The sequence below is a fragment of the Protopterus annectens genome, chromosome 4.part0, assembly GCF_019279795.1.
Source record: "Protopterus annectens isolate FY-2018-M chromosome 4.part0, PAN1.0, whole genome shotgun sequence".
In the NCBI taxonomy this organism is placed as follows: Eukaryota; Metazoa; Chordata; order Ceratodontiformes; family Protopteridae; genus Protopterus; species Protopterus annectens.
Window position 1 is genome coordinate 1866315141 of NC_056733.1, and position 20500 is coordinate 1866335640.

The window sequence follows — 20500 nt, forward strand, 5'->3', positions numbered from 1 at the left end:
ACACACACACACACACACACACACACACACAGAGTATATCTCCTTTTTGTTTTGTTTTACAGTTTATGCTTGTTACACAGCAGAACCGTTGCTTAGCGAGTGTAAAATAATGGCGGCTGTTATTTTTTTTTCCAGTCAGAGTTCCACTGCAACTGGATATGCTGCCATCTAGCGGCGGATCGTTTGTCAGAGGGCATTACTTGTACATTAATATCCTGCTGGAGAACGTTCATTCTCCAATCAGTGTGCTAATCTACAGTTTGCCCATTCTCTAAGCCTTCTTGGAGAACGAGTGTGGTGCTCGATCAGGTACCATCTACAGACTCTAGTTCTACTTCTCTGTGATTTTCATGGATGAGATATTATGGTGCAGTCAAGATTTGGAGATGTGTGCTTATATCTCTTGCTTCATTATTCATTTTTCATATACTACTATCTGTTTTGTAATCATTATCAAATCACTAATATTACATTTCTTTAGGATGAACTTGAAAGTATTCTTAGAGCATCATAAGTGCACAATGCCTGGATGCCTCCCCCCTCCCACTAGCATTATCTCTGTATCTCTTATACTGGTGGTAATGCTTCCCACCTTGTAGCCATCTACATATGTTGTCACCCATGGTGGTCACTTGCATATACCTCTGAAAGAAAGATAGACAATAATCCACTAGTATATGAGCTTGTCTGAGAGTGTTTCTCATACCAACTCAGTGATCTGCTAAGTGACTATTTTTGATCAAGTTAATAGTATACCAGTTATTTTTTAATCTTTTGATTTACTGGTTATGCTTTCATGTGGGATCATGTGAGGTGTTTTTACTACCTGTTTTAGAAAGTTAAGACCTTCCTGTCACAGGCCAATATTGATTTTACTCTAGGATCAAGGGATCTCCATTTTTTTCTGTAACAAATTCGTGATCACCTTTTCCACTTCTTTGCTGAGAATGTATTTTAAGCTAATGGGTCTGCAGTCATACAGATGAACAGGAACTATTGCTGCCTGGATGCTGCATTTCAGGTCTACACCTGATTTTACATAATGCCTGAAGAAAGCAGTAAGAGGACTGACTTACTTTTGATTTTCCTAAATAAAAAAGCCTCTAGAATATTACTGAGTCCCGCAGAGCTAGTGTTCTTGATTTTATTCAAGGCTGTTTTTCAAGATCTGTGGTAAGTCGTATATTATCTCCATCTTCTAATCACATTTCCTTTTTCTTTTTTTTTTTTTCTTTTGCTATTTTAAAATTGTTGCTGAATGTCCTTGAGAATATATTGGAAATGTCTTCTTCATAGTCAGGGATCACTTTTGTTTTTGTCAACATATCACATTCCTGAATTATACTCTTTATTTTTCTGATGTAGTTGAAGAAGACTGTATTTTTGTCTTTGACTTTGATAATAAGATCTGCCTCTTAGTTTAATTTGACTTCTTGGGAACTCCATTTAGAGTTGTTTGTGATACATGTAATTTCAGTATTCATTGAGGTTCTTTTCTTAGTGGCTGTGTAGTCCTCATTCATTTGTATCTGACATATTACATTTGACTTAACTATGTTTTAATTTATTGTGATACAGAATTCATCATGTACTATCTTACCTTTTGTTTTTGTATCATCCCTGTCAATTCAGTGCACATTTAAAGAGTTATTGAAGCTGTAATAGTCACAAAACTTTGTAAATGTTTCAGGCAATTGTCACAGTCAGTTAAGTAGAAGAATAATTTCATAAATCTTGCAGATTGTTCACTAATTTGTAGGTTACACAATTCCCATCCTGATATATTCTATATTTATTGTGGAAGGTGTCTTAGACCTTCCACTGCAGGGTTCTTATCTTTTCAGCATACACGTTTTGTGTAAAACAGAGTGGAGATGAATTAAGACAGGGAAATGATAGCACAGCACTTATACCTAAACAATGTATGTGAAGTTGTTCTGTCTCGCCGTTCATTCTTTACTGATGGGTTCGGAGCCGATCCCTCGGCTCCGAGTCGGCCAGTTGCAAAACTCGAGGTCTTCAAATAGCTCGAGGCTAAGTCCCTATCCCATGATGCAGCTAGAGGTACCTCATATCTAGTTTGCCACTACAATAGATCAGAGGTTCTGCATTAGCTTGGCCCAGTAAAACTGTTTTCTTCTTACTTATTCACTTATATTTAGATAGATAGTTTAAATAGTTTAGATAGTTTTATAAAGCTCTTACAGCTTTCTAGTTTAAAACATTTTTCTAATTAATAGAGTGTGTTTAGTCGGTGACCTTTCGTCACATTTTTTGGTAAATAGTAGATAGTCTTTGCTGTGTGGTGTGTTTAGCATTGAGTTTTTTCAGAAAAGGCTTGAATTTATTATTACTGATACAGTTTTTTGTGATTAACAGTCAATGTGAAATTGTTCAATCTTGCCATTTGTTCTTACACACGGGTTTGGAGCCGATCCTCGGCTCCGAGTCGGCCACATCACCAGCTCCGCATCTTCGAGAAAGCTCGAGGCACAGTAATATGCCATGATCCTCAGGTGCTAACCCTCAGATCTAGTTTGCCGCTAGCAGCAGATCGCATATGAGAGGCTCGGGCCAGTATATTTTTTCTATATTTTTCATCTAGTCGACCTATAGTTAGTTTTTAGTGTTTAAAATAGATTTTTTTATAAGTAATATAGTATAGGAGTGCTATTTGAGAGTGTATTTTAGGTAGAATAGATAGTTTAATTTTTTACTAGTTAAGGCCTGCGTTTTTTTCTGTCAGGATTGACAGTATTTTACATAGTCCTTTGTAAATTTTTGCCTTAACTCTTTTTTCTTCTTATATATATATATATATATATATATATATATATATATATATATATAGTATATTATAGTGTGCTGTGTTTTGGATGTTTCTATAATATAGTAGGTTAGAGTTAAACTGTTGGTTTATTATTATTATTATTATAGACATTTAAATTTACACATATATTTATATAGTGTGTTTCTCTAAATGTGCTGTGTTTTTGGACATATACTTTATATATATTCAAAATGTCAGAGAAAGCCAAATCAGGCTTTAAGAGATGTCACTGCGGACAGAAGATGTCCATTACTGATAACCACTCCTCCTGCGTCTACTGTCTTGGCCCTCTCCACTTGCAGGAAGACTGTTCCATTTGTCATTCCTTTAGTGGGAAGGTCATGCTGGAAAGACGCAGGAAGTTGGTTGACAGAGAGTTGCTTAAACCCGAATTTCAAGAGGCCCAGGACAAGGCTGAACAAGTGTCCAAGTCTTCGAAGGGGTCGAAGTCTTCAAGAGTGTCGGAGCACCTCTTTCCAGATTCGGACGCCGGCTCCTATGACCCTCGGTGCCAGGCGTCGAGCGCTTGTCTCTGATCGAGACTCAGGTCTTGGAGCCGGTGTCAGAGGTACCACCGCCTTCTGTCCTTCGCTCGGTGATGGCTTCGGCCCCTTCGACCCGTTCTTCGTGGCTGCTTTCCGACTCCGATGTGGACCAAGTGGTACAGAAGCTAATGGAGAACTCGGCTCTGTCCAAACTAATCGAGGTTTCGTCCCAGCTGGTTTTGAAACTCAAGACTATTCCTGTCCCCTCGACACTTCCTCCTCCAAGACCCGTCGAGTCATCGGAGCTAGGAATCGAAGAACCGATGATTGTAGAGCCTTCGGTGCCGAAGCCTCCAGTAGCGCTATCGGCCCCGTTGACCTCGACTCCTTTGGAACCAGCCGGAGAGTCTCTGAGCCGAAGATCTTTCCTGGGTTCCGGGGGGGGGGGGGGGACAGTTGAACCGAGATGTCGGTTCCAACTCGTCCCCTCGGTGCCTCAGCTCAGATCAGTTTGGATCCGTCCTCGGTGTTGGAGCCCGTGGTCCCGATTCTGGAGAAATGACCGCCATCTTCGGATCGGGTCGGATTGGGGCATCGGTGCCTTCGACATCATGAGGAAGGTCTTGTCTGATCAGACACATACATCATCAGTCTCTTCTTCTCCTTCCCCAAAAGGCCCGCATTCTGCTTCTGTGCCTTCGGTCCCTACCAAGCGTCGAGACCCAGTGCCTCAGACAGCCCCACAGGGTGACCCTCGTTCCTCGGATGCATCCCCAGAAGCCCCCGCTGAGGATGTTCCGAGGAAACGATTGTGCAAGAGGAGGCACATTGATTCCCCCCAGGAATCTCTCACATCTGATACTGATTTGGATGAAGCAGAAGGGTCCCCACGGACCCCCTCTGAAGATGTCTCGTTTGCAGACATTTTGGAAATCCTGAAACAGAGGGCAGACTGGCAAACCCTTACCCCTTCTGTGGATGAATCGGTCTTGCTGAAGGCATTTGGGGCTCAATCTTCTACCTCCTGGGTGACCCCGCCATTTGATGAACTCATGGATCTAATAGCCCTGAGGGCTTGGGAAACGTCCGATACAGTGGAACCAGTCCCCCGCAAGCCAAACAAATACATGACGGCCACCCAGGACAAACCTTACCTTACAAAAGGAGTTCCTGTGGATACTATGGTGGTGGCGGCGGCCACTAAGATGGAGATGTCTGAATCATCTTCCTCTGTCCATCCCCCTAATAAGGATTCCAGGACGATGGACAGGTATGGGAAGCGCGTATTTAGTTCTGTGACTTTTTCCATCTGATCGCTCAACTACCTTATGCATTTCATGCGTTTACAGAGAGATCTCATTAAGGAACTGGGAGATACTCTCCAGGGAAACACAGATGCTGCTGTCGCCAAGAAAGTGACAGCGCAACTTAACACCCTAAATTCCATAGTGAACTCGTCCATGAGGCTTATTTCATACGCAGCCGAAGGGTCGAGTAGAGCGGCAGCTTCAGCGATCGCCCTAAGGAGGCAATCCTGGTTGCGCTTATGCTCCTTTGCGGAAGCCTTCAAGTCTTCCTTTGCCAACGCCCCCTTTGATGGTGCCTCCTTGTTTGGGCCCAAAGTAAAGGAGACTCTCACGAGGTGTGAGCAAGAAGGGAAGACCCTGTCTGCCGTAGGGGTCCATTTTTCCGCCCCATCTAGACCCTACCCCAAAGGGCAACGAGGTGGAAAAATGTGGTTCCGAAAGACTCAGGGATCCTTTCAACCCACCCAAAGTGAGGCCCCTCCAGAGACAGAGGAGGGGGAAGAAATGGAAGACGCCGCCCAGCCGGCAGAGGGGGTCCGCAAAATCAGGGCAACAGAGATACTTTCTCTGGGAAGCCCTTCCAGCACTCCTGAGTGCAGGCCCGACTGTCCTACTCTGGAGGCAGTCGGGGGTCACTTGGCTTTATACCCAAAGGCCTGGCTAAATCTTACATCAGATTCCTGGGTAAAAAGCATAGTTACCAGAGGCTACAACATTCCATTCATCAGAATGCCACCCAACTCCAAAAAGCTCCCAGATGTTCCACCCAGTCTGCGAGACCAGGCAACCATAGAGATAAGAAGGTTGCTCAAAAACAGAGTCATCCAACCAGTCCCGGCGGACCAAATAGGATCCAGAACTTACTCAAGGTTCTTTTTAGTTCCAAAGAAAACAGGGGACTGGAGGCCAATTTTGGACCTCAGCAAACTAAATGCCTTCATGAAAAAGGAAAAGTTCCGGATGGTCACGCTACAGTCAATCCTTCCTTTTCTGCAGGAGGGTGACTGGATGTGCTTTATAGATCTCTATGATGCGTACTACCATATCAAGATGGCCAGGGCGTCCAGAGATCATCTGCGCTTCTGGCTGGGAGCCAGTCATTTCCAGTTTCGCGCTCTGCCCTTTGGTCTCACCTCAGCCCCCTGGGTGTTCACCAAATGCATGGCAGTAGTAGCGTCTCACCTGAGACGAAGGGGATTCTGGGTGTTTCCTTATCTAGATGACTGGCTCCTATCCACCACCACCGAGTATCGTCTTCTGCAAGCCAGGGATTACACTGTCAGCCTCTGCTCCTCTCTAGGCATAACGGTAAATTTTGGAAAGTCTGTCTTATCGCCGTCACAGCATATCTTATTTATAGGAGCACAGCTAGACACTTCCCTGGCTCGAGTTACTCTCCTCCCACCGAGAGTTTCAGACCTCAGATATCAAATTTCGGTCCTTCTCCAAAGCAAGAGAGTTCCTGCACGACAAATATTAAGAGTACTAGGGTTGATGGCAACCCCCCTTATCGTAGTCCCCTTAGGCAGGATGTATATGAGAATTCTTCAGTGGATGCTATTCGCTCAGTGGTCTTACCGACAGCTTCCACTATCTCACGAGATCTTGATCACGAACTCTTGCAAACAGGATCTCTTGTGGTGGATACACAGTCAAGATCTAACACTAGGACGACCGTTTGTGTTACCCAGTCCGGTAGCAACTCTAACCACGGACGCTTCCCTGATAGGGTGGGGGGGATTTTTTCAGGGACAAACAGTCCAAGGTCAATTGTCCAACTTGGAGTACAACCTGCACATCAATGTCCTAGAGCTGAGGGCAGTGTTCCTAGCATTGCAACACTTTCACAAGTCCTTACCTCAGGGAACAGTGACAGTTCAGACAGACAGAATGTCAGTAGTCTGGTACATAAACAAGCAAGGGGAAACCAGGTCTTACCCGTTATGCAGAGAGGCCCTCAGAATTTGGCAATGGGCGAAGTCCACTGGACGCCTTCTGATAGCAACGCACATCCCGGGGACATCCAACGTAATAGCGGACAGGCTGAGCAGAGCCATCCTGTTCCCTCACGAGTGGTCCCTCAAATCTCAAGTGGTGGAAGAGATTTTCCGCAGATGGGGCCAGCCTTGCTGCAACATATTTGCATCCCCATTGAATGCCAAATGCAGAAGCTACTTTGCCCTGTTACCCCCACCGGGGGGTGTCCCCAGGGACGCACTAGTACACGATTGGCCCCTGGGTCTCCTTTACACCTTTCCTCCTGTTCCACTAATTCCTAGGTTCTTGCAGAAAGCCAAACATCTGGAGAGGACCATAATACTGATAGCCCCATTCTGGCCTCGACAACTCTGGTTTCCCTTCCTTCAATCTCATCAAGTGGAGGAACCATGGATTCTGGACCCGGAGCCAGACCTGTTGACACATTCATCGAGAGTTCCTCACACCTTCCTCAAGTCCCTCAAACTGACAGCTTGGCTGCTCCGCTTCCCATCTTAGCCAGGTCAGATTTACTATCCCCTGCAGTACAACACATTATTGTATCTTCTCACAAACCATCTACAAGGAAATTGTACAACAGCAAATGGAACCGTTTTGCGTACTGGGCCTCCAATCAAGGTATAGATCCATTCGGGGCTCCAGTACACAAGATACTAGATTTCCTTACCACACTCTTTCAAGAAGGTGCATCACCGTCCACAATAAGGGTACAACTGGCTGCTATATCCAATTTTCATGTTGGTCGGGGAGATAGTTCTCTTATGTCCCACAGGCTTTGTAAAGCTTTTATGAAAGGTTCCTTTCACCTCCGTCCCCCCTTTCGTAATCCAGTAGCCCCTTGGAATCTTAATCTCTTACTGTCACAACTCATGTTGCCCCCATTCGAACCAGCTGCCACAACCCCGTTAAAATTTCTGTTGTGGAAAACCCTCTTTCTGGTTGCCATCACTTCCGCCAGGAGAGTTTCAGAGTTGCAGGCTCTATCTATCCGACCCCCGTACATGATTTTTCACCCAGATAGAGTAACCTTGCGCACCAATCCATCCTTCCTTCCGAAGGTTTGTTCGATTCAAAACATCAGTCAATGTATTGAACTACCTACCTTCTTCAAAAACCACTCCAATAAGTTAGAATACACGCTGCACAAATTGGACGTCCACAGGCAGCTGAGATTTTACTTACACAGGACAAAAGAATACAGAAAGTCAGACCAGCTATTTGTCTCATATGCTGACCAACGGAAAGGACAGGCGGTAACGAAGGTTACCTTATCCAAATGGCTCTCAGACTGCATAAATTTTGTATATGCTGAATCGAAACAACAACTCCCTCTCAAACCCAGAGCTCATTCTACAAGGGCAATTACTACCTCTTTAGCCCATACCGCTCATTTGGCTTTAGATACCATTTGTGCAGCGGCAACTTGGGCAAAACCACAAAATTTTATCTCCCACTATAAACTAGACAAAAACTCCAGGGACAGGGCGACGTTTGGTTCCACTGTACTCAGGAATGTTCTCCCTTGAGCCACCCAGGAAAAAGAAGCTAGGGACGCTACCCGTGTGTAAGAACAAACGGCGAGATTGAACAATTTCGCATTAAGAAGTTATGTTCTTACCATAATGTTCCATGTGAATTGTTCATCTCGCCTTTGTTCTTACATTCCCCCCCTCCATCCCCCATCCTGTGGTCAGGGAGAATGGGTTCGACTGAATTCTTGTTCAGTCTTCTCTAGACATTGTTAGCATTCAGCTTATTACATGTTCATCAGGAATGGCATCTTTTCTCCTCTATTTGATAACAGGGTACCAGACAGTGTGTAGTGTTTGTTCTAAGTGTTTAGGACACAGTTTCTAGAGGGATTCTTCTGGTATAGCAAACTAGATCCGAGGGTTAGCACCTGAGGATCATGGGATATTACTGTGCCTCGAGCTTTCTCGAAGATGCGGAGCTGGTGATGTGGCCGACTCGGAGCCAAGGATCGGCTCCGAACCCATGTGTAAGAACAAAGGCAAGATGAACAATTCACATGGAACGTTATGGTAAGAACATAACTTCTTATTTTGACTGACTTAGATAGTTCTTAGAATATTTAGACAGTGTTGTTTCTTATAGCAGCTCTCTCCCTTTTTTTCTGCATAGCCTGCTTATATTGTGTGTTTAGACAGTTTGTGGTGATAGTACAGGCTTTTTCTGTCATTTTCAAATTTACATTTGCATTTGTGTGTGTGTGTTTGTGACTTAGCCTGGTTTTATTAAGGCTTTTTTGTGGATAATTAGTTAGGATTTTTGTGGTAACAGTAATTATTCTCTCAGATTTTCAATGGCTGACCAAGACAAGCACCCCAAATCTGATTTTAAAAAGTGCCCAAAGTGTGGCCAAAATATGTCTGTAAGAGACAGCCATGTAAATTGTGTGTACTGTTTAGGAGCCCTGCATTTTCAGGATACTTGTACTGTATGTCATTCCTTCTCCTCAAGGGACCTACAGGAAAGGAAAAGAAAACGTATTGACAGAGGTTTGTTGAAACTGTAGTTTCAAGAAGCTTTGAGCGACCAAGATGGATCCAGCAAGTCCTCAAAGTCTTCTAAGACTTCAGAGTCAAAAAAAATCAAAGAAATCTTCGATTTTGGCTCCACTGCCATTGCAACCGACAGTCTTTACCATTTGGAGCTGGTCCCCAGTTTTGGAACCGGTGTCCAAAGCTCCTAAGAGTCCGTTATTACAGTTTGTACCACCTTCGGTATGCTCTTCTCAGTCCTCTATTAGCCTTTCAGATCTGGATGTGGATCGTGTGGTGCAGAAGCTGTTATCGGCACCGGCCTTGGCAAAAATTTTATCGGGTTCGAACCAGATGGCTTCGGAGCTGAAGACCATTGCACCAGCTCAAACTATTCCTGCTCCGAGCCATGTTGGTCCTTCGGAGCTGCAGGAGTCAGACCTGTTGATAGTGGAACCCTTGGAGTTGACGCCTGCTCCAGTGTCTTTGGCTCCGTGCACGCTGATATCCTCGGTGTCGATCGAGGACTCTAGGAACCGACACTCTCTGGTCAGGTCTGAGGAGGATAGTTGGACTGACTTGTCTGTTCCAACTCTGCCTCTCAGGGCATTGGCTCATGTGAGCTCGGCTCCTCCCTCTGGTTCGGAGCCCACTGTCTCGGTGCCGGGTGTATTGATGGTTTCTTCGGATCCATCAGTTCCTACGCATCAGACCAGGGGTTCCTTTGATGCCATGAGGAGAGTCATGTCTCCTAAGACATCCTCAACCTCAGGTCTGGCTTCTTCCTCCTCTAAAGTGCCTGTGTTTGCTTCTGCCTCACACATCCTGACCAAGCGTAGAGACCCAGAGCCTCAGAAAGCCCCATTCGGTGGCCCTTGCTCTTCTGAGACCTCACCAGAAGCTCCCACTGATGAGGTTCCCAGGAAGAGATTGTGTAAGAGGAAACATCTAGACTCCACTCAGGAGGCTCTAACATTGGATACTGACTTAGATGAGTCAGAAGGGTCCCCACAGTCCCCCTATGAAGATATCTTATTCGCTGAGATACTTGAAATCCTTAGGCAGAGGGGTGACTGGCAGTCCAAAAGTCCTACTGAGGATGAGTCGGTTCTCCTGAAAGCTTTCAGGTCTCAGCCCTCCACCTCTTGGGTGTCTCCGCCCTTCGATGAGCTTATGCAGCTGGTCTCACAAAGGACTTGGGAGTCACCGAATACTATGGAGCCTATGCCTAGGATGCCTAATAAGTTCATTTCTGACCCCTTTGACAAATCATTCTTAACAAAAGGTGTTCCAGTTGATGCCATGGTGGTGGCGGCGGCCACCAAAAAGGAAAGGTCTGAGACTTCCTCGTCTATCCATCCTCCTAACAGAGACTCCAGGATCATGGATAGATACGGGAAGCGCATGTTTATTTCAGCGACTTTTGCTCTTCGTTCACTCAACTATTTAATCCATTTTACCAGGTTACAAAGAGATCTCTTTAAAGAGCTAGGAGATGCTCTTCAGGGTACAGTAGCTGCAGGAGCTACCGACAAAGTTGCCGCCCAGCTTGCTACCCTTAATTCTATAGTAAACTCATCCATGTGCCTCATCTCATATGCAGCTGATGGAATGAATAGGGTAGTGGGTACAGGAGTTGCTCTTAGGAGACACTCCTGGATGTGCGTGTGTTCCTTTTCGGAGCCCTTCAAGTCATCCTTCGTGAATACTCCCCTTGATGGCTCATCCCTTTTCAGGCCTAAAGTGAAGGAAACCTTAACCAGGTATGAACAGGATGGAAAGACTCTGTCTGCCATCGGGGTCCATTTTTCCACCCCTACCTGACCCTGCCCTAAGGGTCAAAGGGGAGGAAAAATGTGGTTCTGAAAAGCCCAAGGAATCTTTCAGGACACGTGGTGAAACCCCATCCAGAGGCAGAGGAGGGGGCAATAATGGAAAACACAACCCCTTGTGGCAGAGGGGGGTCTGCAACACCAGGACGACAGAGATCAATTCTCTAGGAAGCCCTACCAGTGCTCCTTAAAGGAGGCCCAACTGTCCTGCTCTGGAGGCAGTCGGGGGTTGCTTATCTTTGTATTAAGATGCCTGGCTCAAAATAAAAAACAGCTGGGTACAAAGTATCATTTCCAGAGGATACTTCAGCCCATTCGCCACACCCCCTCCTCCCATAAGAAAAATCCTGGACGTTCCACCCAGTTACAGGGGGAACAGGCAACAATAGCGGTCCAAATGTTGCTAAAAAAAAAAAAGAGTCATCCAACCAGTCCCAGCAGACCAGATAGGATCCGGAACTTACTGAAGATTCTTTTTGGTTCCAAAAAAGACAGGGGACTGGAGACCCATATTGGACCTCAGCACACTGAACAAATATGTAAAGAAAGAGAGGTTCCGGATGGTCAGGCTTCAGTCTATACTTCCCTTCTTAGGGAAAGACAATTGGATGTGCTCGATAGATCTCAAGGATGCGTACTACCACATAAAAATGGCCAGGCCATCCAGGAATCATCTGCGCTTCCGGCTGGGAGCCATTCATTACCAGTTTTGAGCCCTACCCTTTGGTCTCACTACAGCCCCCAGAGTGTTCACCAAATGCATGGCAGTGGTCACGGCTCACCTGAGGCGTCTAGGATTCCAGGTATTTCCGTACCTAGAAGATCGGCTCCTTACCGCCAGCACTAGGCATCAACTCATTCAGACAGGGAGTCCACTCTGTCACTCTGTAATCAACTGGGCATTACAATCAACTCAGAAAAATCTGCATTGTCGTCATCGCAGCATATCGTTTTTATCAGGGCACAGCTGGACACCACCACCACCACACTAAGCCTTCCTATAGAAAGAGTCTTTCTTCTTCATCAGCATGTCACCATTCTGATATCCAAAGACAGAGCACCAGCATCAGAAGTTCTGAAATTATTAGGCATGATGGCAGCAGCAATTCTAGCCATACCACTAGCTCGTATGCACATGCGGATACTACAGTGGCTGTTGTTCATTCAATGGTCTTACCAATAGCTTCCTATGTCTCACACAATAATGATCACAAATTCTTGCAAAAAGGATCTTCAGTGGTGGTTAACCTTACTTCATGTCAAGATAGGATGCTGCCACAGTGGCCACGGACTCTTCCCTGATAGGGTGGGGGGGCATTTGCAGAGAAAGACAGCCTAAGGCACATGGACCGATCAAGAGACACATCTGCATATCAATGTCCTGGAGATGAGAGCAGTACATTTGGCATTGCAGTACTTTCAGGACTCTCTTCCTCTGGGTACGATTGTGATTCAGATGGACAACATGTCGGTGGACTGGTATTTGAACAAACAAGGAGGAACCAGGTCCTACCCCCTTTGTTGCGAGGCTGTCAGAGTATGGCAGTGGGCTCTTTCCACCCAGCACTTTCTGTTGGCAATGCACATCCCGGGGAAATCAAACATGATAGCAGACAAGCTGAGCAGGGCAATCTTGTTGCCCTATAAGTGGTCCCTCAAGAAAGAATCGCGGACAGGATATTCCACAGGTGGGGCCAGCCTTGCTGCAACCTCTTTGCCAGTCACATGAACAAGAAATGCAGAAGCTACTTTGCCCTGATTCCCCCTCCGAGAGAAGCCCCAAGGAACGCACTGGTACATGATTGGCCTCCAGCTCTTCTTTATGCATTTCCGCCGATCCCGTTGATACCCAAGGTTCTACAGAAAGCAAAAACCCTGGGAAGGACCATCATTCCTCGTAGCCCCTTATTGGCCTCACCAGATTTGGTTCCCCTTCCTTTGACTTCATCTTTTGGAGGACCCTTGGATTCTGGACCCCGTTCCGGACCTTCTGACGCACTCGTCGGGGGAACTTCATCCCTCTCTGCAGTCCCTGAAGCTGACAGCTTGGCTGCTCCAGTTCCCATCATAGCCAGGTTCCCCTAACCTATCCAAGGAGACAAAACAAATTCTCTTATCCTCTCATAAATCTTCTACTAGGAAGCTATATCTTAGCAAATGGAAAAAAATCTCTATATGGGCCTCTAAAAACAATATTGATCCTTACCAAGCCCCTGTGGCCTCCATTTTAGAGTTCTTGCCTATGATTTTTAACAAAGGAGCTACAGCAGCAATAGTTCATGTTCAACTGGCTGCTATTTCTAATTTTCTTCTTGGATTTGAAGGATTGAATATTGTCTCACAAGTTATCCATAGCCTTTCTCAAAGGGACCTTTCATATTAGACCACCTGTGAAATCTCCCTATTCTCCATGGAATCTAAATTTTTTGCTTTCCTGCATAATTCTTCCGCCATTTGAACCAGCTCTTGTGACCTCAAATTTTTGTCATGTAAAACCATCTTTTTAGTAGATATTATGTCTGCCCGCAGAGTGGCAGAGCTTCAGGCTTTATCCATCAAGCCTCCTTATTTGATATTTCATCCTGACAGAGTTTGTCTTAGAACAAACCCCTAATTCTTGCCCAAAGTTTGCACTGAAACCAATCTCAACCAAATTATTGATTTGCCAGTCTTCTTCCCCAACCATTCAAATAATTTAGAGTACATGCTGCACAAACTTGATGTTCATAGACAGCTCAGATTTTATTTGGATAGAACAAAAAATTTCAGAAAATCAGACCAACATTTTGTTTCATTTTCAGACTCCAGGAAGGGTAGACCAGTGGCTAAAACAACTCTGTCTAAATGGTTATCTGATTGTATCACCTTTGCTTATTCAGCTGCCAATATGCCTTTGCACCATAAAATTAAAGCTCACTCAACCAGAGCAGTTTATACATCATCTGCTTTTTCTGACAGACTTCCTATTGATAACATTTGAGCAGCAGCCACTTGGTCAAAACCTCATAACTTTATCACTCATTACAAAGTTGACAAGGCATCCAGGGACAGGGCCTCCTTTGAATTCACGGTCCTGAGAAATATACTCCCATGAGCCACCCGAGATTGATGGTGCTCGGGATGTTACCCATCAGTAAAGAATGAACGGCAAGATAGAACAACTTCACATAAAGAAGTTATGTACTTACCATAACGTTCCATGTGAGTTGTTCATCTCGCCTTCATTCTTACGTCCCTCCCTCCCTCCTACCCCATCCTGGGCTGTTAGATGATTGAGATGCTGGATCCATCCTGGTTGCTCAGTCCTTCTGTACCCTTCTTGGGAGTGAAAGAATGACATATGGTATTATTATACACAGCAAATAAGATCTGAGGTAACTCTAGGTGCATCATGGGGTAGGGACTTGGCCTCGAGCTATTTGAAGACCTCGAGCTTTGCAAGTGGCCGTCTCGGAGCCGAGGGATCGGCTCTGAACCCATCAGTAAAGAATGAAGGCGAGATGAACAACTCACATGGAATGTTATGGTAAGTACATAACTTCTTTTTTTATTCTTTTATTTATAGCATTACAACATCTTCTTCTGTGTATGTGTCTTTATGCACATTGTGTTTACCTTAATATTGTATTTTGTATTTATTTTTTTGTGTAGTGTCATATAATTTCTGCTTTAGAGCTGTATAATGAAAATGTTTGTTTTGTGTTTTATTTCTCTATGCCCTGTGACATGCCTTTCTGTAGAAGTGACTGTTACGAATGATTATTTTGATATTTTTCTTTGCTTGAGTCTGTTGTATACACTTACTCATATTTATCTAAGGTTTTACAGTTACTGCATAGCAGGAACACTTTTTGTTGTCAGTTCTTTTATTACTCTTCCCACTTAGTGCAACACTTGTGGAGTGACTGTACAGGCAGCAAGATATAAGAAGACTTTGGTAGTAACATAAAATGTAGTACAGCAAAAAAAATCCATATGGCAAATAACACTAAATAGAAAATATATGGCTGTCACATTGTATAAATCTGTTCTATACTTTGTGAAAATTGCGTGTTAGAAATGGGAACAAAATCAAAACAGTGTGCTTGAGAAAATCAAAAGAATGTGCTTGTTTGTCACTGACATGATTTGTAGGATGGGTAGCACACTGGTGCAGTAGGTAACATTGTTGCCTCATTGTTACCTTAGTTCTCTGGTTCAATTCCCAGGTGGGGTTCTATATAGATTTTTTTGTATCCTCCCATTGTCTATGTAGGTTTTGACCAGGTTTTCGAGTTTCCTACTCCATCCAAAAGTCATGCAATAGGTGATGTAGCCCTTCTCTAAACTGTCCATAGATGTGTATGAAGTGTGCAAAAGAGAGTGGACCCACAATAGTCTAGTATCCTGTCTAGAGTTGTATGTCTTATGCACACTGAGTGCTGGAATGTGCTTCTTCTTCCCTGTGATGTTGTGTAAGATAATGAGGGTAGTACAGAATGAATGAATGAATGAATAAGTAAAGTAATAGGTCATTCATAGGTGCTAGATAGTAAGATACAGAGATTTTGTACACACTGAATGACTACAGCTAAAAATAATGGAGTCTTATTCTGTATATGACTAGCAGTCTAAGATAAGTGAGTGGTAGTATGAATCTAGCTGGAATACTTGCAGACATATGGCAGATAATATTTTTTAAAAGTTATCATGCATTATGAAATTTATTTTTGCCTTTGAGAAATGATTTTCATGTGTTTCACGGTGATGAATTTATTGATGGAAATTGTTTATAAATTACATACCCTTAACATGTCTTCGGTAGTAGAACATCTGTCATATTATCCCAAAATTCTTTCCATTTAATTTGATGTACACATTTGTTATTTCTGTTGATAATGTCCTGGCAATATGTACTTCCCTTTTTTAGGCTATATGAAGGCAAGGAGCAAACTGAATTTGAAGAATCCCTAAGAAGACTGTTTGAATCCATTAACAACCTGATGAAAAGTCAGCACAGGACAGCAATTCTGCTGCAGGTTAGAAAAGTGTAGCTGTATTTTCTAACAATAGCCACGCAATGACTTAAATTTGTGTTTTTTTTTTAATTAAGCAGCATAATCAGGCCATTTTCCTGTACTTGAACATGCAATTTTTCCACTTTTTGTCTTTGCACTTAACAGAATTTGTTAACTTGACTGTGATGATTTCTTTAACATTGGCATCTTCAGTAAGTTAAAGGGAGACAATAGTAAAGATCCTGTTCTGAATTTAGAGTAGAGAAAAGAAAGCATGCTTGCAATAATATCACCAATTTAGACTTCAGTTTGGGCTTCATTTGTAGGACAGCTAGACTATCTTCATTGAAGGCAGAAGAAATGACAGCTACGGTTTTCAAAATAAACACATTCAAATATTAATCTCCCTTGTGCTAATAATTGCACAGTGAATGCTTATATGAACAGAATACTCTCATGTATATTTTGTAGTGTACATTGTCATTGTATTTATTTGAGGGCTATGATATTTTGATAGTGTACTTTACTTGCAGAGAGGTACTGTGTCAGGAGATGGATATGCTTTCTTGGCCCATATAGCAAGGGGGTGACATCACAGTTATGGAGGATTATGGTCAGATTTCTGATCATAACCAGCTTGTTATGTGTCTGAGATTTGGATGTCAAGAAATTCACCTCAAAAATAGATAAGACTTCCTCCCATTCATTATCAGGCATCAGGCTAATTGCACATCTCTGTACTATCACATATAATTTTGAGAAAATCATCTGCTGACAAATTCTAAACCATGTAAACAAGTATTACAGATAACCTGTTGCTCAGTACGACTTTCAGACAGGTTTTAGCACTCTAACTATAATCTGCTTGTTCACTGGCCACATTTATAATAACATTCACAGTGGTCTGTTACCTGGTGGCATTTTCATACCTATGGTTCACACTTCTGTTAACAAAACTTAAGAAAAGCTTGAATATGGCACAGGTGTCATCGCCTAAACCAGTGGCAGTGGTGCCAGAAGTAGTACACTCTCCTTTGGTGCAGAAGGCTATAGGGCAGTGGTGCACAATGTCTGGGCCCAGGACCAAATCCGGCCCTCGATGCAACACCATCCGGCCCCCAGAGAGTAACCAAAAATTTTTGAAAAAGTGAAAAAAATGCTATGCCTTACTCCAGAAATGCAAACTTTCCAGGACGTGCTTACTTACCTAATTGACTGCAGTTGCACACATCTCTAATTTTAGCTGCAGAAGTAACTGTTCTTTGTTGTTTATAACTTGTGGTCTGTACACAGTAGTACCTTTCTGCAAGAGTTTGTAATAAGTCATGGCTGCAAGACAGAATAAAGTTAAATGCAAAGTTGATGTAGAAAGCAGGAAATTTCTTGACTGCTATCTTAAGTAAAAATGCCAGTCACCTGTGCCTATTGTTAACTCATAATGACTTACTATGTTTTGAGGTGGCCCGCAGATACATTAAGAATTTGTGTAGTGGCCTCCCCACAAAAAGGTTGTGCACCACTGCTATAGGTTATATTCCCACACAGGGTAGATTGATTACTGACACTGTAGTGCAGTATAATCGATATCTGTGCAGTAACTGAGACCTGGTTCAAGGCTCCAGAGAGCACCCCTGCAATACCAGGCTACAACTCTTACCACACTTTTCGGCCACCAAACCAAAATCGAAACACTAAAGGTGGAGGAGTGTCCATATTCACCAAGGATATTCAGACCTCCAGGCTAGTTGCCCAACACAATGCATCTGAAATTCTCTAGGTGCAACTAACACAAGGTAAGACTGCAATCCAAATTGTAGCTTGCTACAAATCCCCCACCATGCCCCAAGATTCTCACTACACCTTTCTAAACCCATGCCCCAAGATTCTCACTACACCTTTCTAAACATACTGGAAAATATTAAGATACAGCCAAACACCGTAATACTGGGTGATTTTAACTACACTGCCATTAACTGGGAAAACTACTCGGGTACCAACACCTTTTCCCAACAGTTCTTGGAATTCATAAATTCCAATCCCCTGGATCAACTAATCCATTGTCCCACCAGGGGCTGCAATATCCTAGACCTGGTAATTACCAACATGGGAGATAGATGCTCCACACCAGTGGTCACCCCCTCATTGGTCAGATCTGACCATAAGCAAATCACTCTTGGCATCCACATCCCACCCCCACCCCCCCAGTACGGAAACCTCTGTAAAAAACTTCTCCAAAGCCAACTTCATGCTACTCAAGTCAGAAGTGACAAACTTTATGACACCCATGCAGATGGGAGCTGAAAGTTCGACTGATGAATCCTACACTAAGACGCTGTACAAGCACATCCACTCGTGCATGAATTGTGCCATCCCAAATAGAACCAAGATGCTCTCCTCCAAAAAAAGGAAGCCAATCTGTTGGTCTCCTGCCATAAACAAACTATACAACAGAAGGAAGAAACTGTTCCAGAAAAGAGGAAAATCCCAGGATGCAAAAAACTCCCTTACCAGCCTCAGTAAGAAGCTGAGATCCCTCATAAAATCCTCCAAAGCTAGTTACGAAAATAAAATTGCCAAAGGTTCCAAAGACAACCACAAGGCATTCTATAGTTATGTCAAGACTCTAAATGGCAATGCTCAGATCTGCTCTGAGCTACAACAGAATGGCATTAAATATACTGATCCCAAGGATATTGCCAATATACTAGCAGATCGATCTAGTGCAAACTTCACCCCCCTCTCACCCCTTAAAGGGCCCATCTCAATACCAAAAGATTGCCAAATTCCGGTAATCATGGCCACACAGGTAGAAACCACACTCTCCAAAGCTAAGAATACAGCATCCATGGGACCAGATGGCATCCCGGGCTGTGTACTACATGGACTACATGAAAAGAGACATAGAGGAGTTCTCTGAGCATGTAGCCCAGGCCGGTATGACCCTGACCTTGAGTAGCATCTTACACTCACCAAGAATTATGTCACAATATGAAGACAAGATGATCAATTTCAACAATTGGCTTAAGTATTGGTGTCATTCAAAGGGGATCCAGTGCCTGTCAGCCTGGGATGACATGCTCGACAAGCCACGATGCTTCGCTAGGGACGGCTTGCACCTGTCACCCCTGGGCTTTCGGATATTGGCAAAGGCTCTTGCCACCCCCATAGTGCCTTTTTTAGGCAAGGCTCAAAAGACAAACCCACCTCCATAGGTATCACAAGGGATAAGAAACTAAGTGTAATGCTACTCAACGCCAGAAGTCTAAACCTCAAGATGCATGCATTCGAAACTCTCCTTAGCATGGAGAACATCGATATCTGTGCAGTAACAGAAACCTGGTTCAAGGCTCCTGAGAGCACCCCAGCACTACTGGGTTATACCTCATACCATGCTTTTCGGCCCCAAAACTTGGACCGAACCACAAAAGGAGGGGGGAGTATCAATATTCATCAAAGATACGCACACCTCCAGGTTGGTGGCACAGCACGAAGCATCAGAGACTATCCATGTGCAACTAACAGTGAGTAAAACTGTCTTCCAGTTTATAGCCTGCTACAGACCACCCTCCCAAACCCAGGAACCCCACTCGGCCTTCCTGAGAACACTTGAAAATATGAAGGTCTCTCCAAACACCATTATATTGGGTGACTTCAACTACCCAAACATAGACTGGGAGCATTACTCTAGCTCCAACACCCTAGCCCAAAGGTTCCTAGAATTTATAAACTCAAATGCTATGGAACAACTTGTTACCACTCCCACAAGAGGGGAAAACATACTGGACCTGATCATCACCAACATGGGGGCTCTATGCTCCAGTCCAGAAGTGTATCCCTCACTGGTAAGATCAGACCATAAACTAATCTCACTGGATATTCACATCCCGACCCCCCCCCCCCTGCCCAGAAAACCACAGTAAAAACATCTCTAAAGCAAATTTCACACTCCTCAAAACCGAGGTGGAATCCTTCAAAGCCCCCGGGCCTGTGGAAAATACGGCCCAGACTGCAGAATCCTTTATAAACGCATTCTATAAACACCTTCAGGAATGCATGGATCATGCAATCCCAAATAAAACCAAGACCCAATCCTCCAAAGGCAGGAGTCCTGTCTGGTGGACCCCAGCCATAAACAAACTATACAATAGAAGGAGGAAGGTACTACATGATAGAGCAAAATCCCAAAAGGGAAGGCATCTGTGATCAGTATTAGCAAAAAACTATGGGCACTCATGAAATCGTCTAAGGCCAGCTTCGAGAGAAAAATTGCATAGGACACTAAGGATAATCACAAGGCTTTCTTTAGGTATGTTAGGAACCTGGGTGGAAATTCCCAGATATGCACAGAATTAGTCCAAAATGACAAAAAATACACCGAACCCACAGACATTGCCAACATCCTAGCTGACAGGTTCAGCGCATACTTCCCCTTCCCACAAAAAGGGCAAATATCTATCCCAGCAGAGTGCTGCCCCCCTGACATCTCAGATGCTCAGGTAAGAGCCGCCCTCTCCAAAGCAAAAAACACAGCATCAATGGGACCAGATGGT

General features: G+C 44.0%; 1 protein-coding gene across 1 annotated transcript in view; it reads left to right on the forward strand.

The window, feature by feature from the left end:
• The window catches only part of DOCK2 (dedicator of cytokinesis 2), a 4134711-nt gene that overhangs the window by 1224280 nt on the left and 2889931 nt on the right, over positions 1 to 20500 (forward strand). Inside the window, exon 23 of the mRNA XM_044069535.1 lies at positions 15863 to 15971. Coding sequence (XP_043925470.1) covers positions 15863 to 15971 — 109 coding nt within the window. The remainder of the gene's footprint in view (positions 1 to 15862; positions 15972 to 20500) is intronic.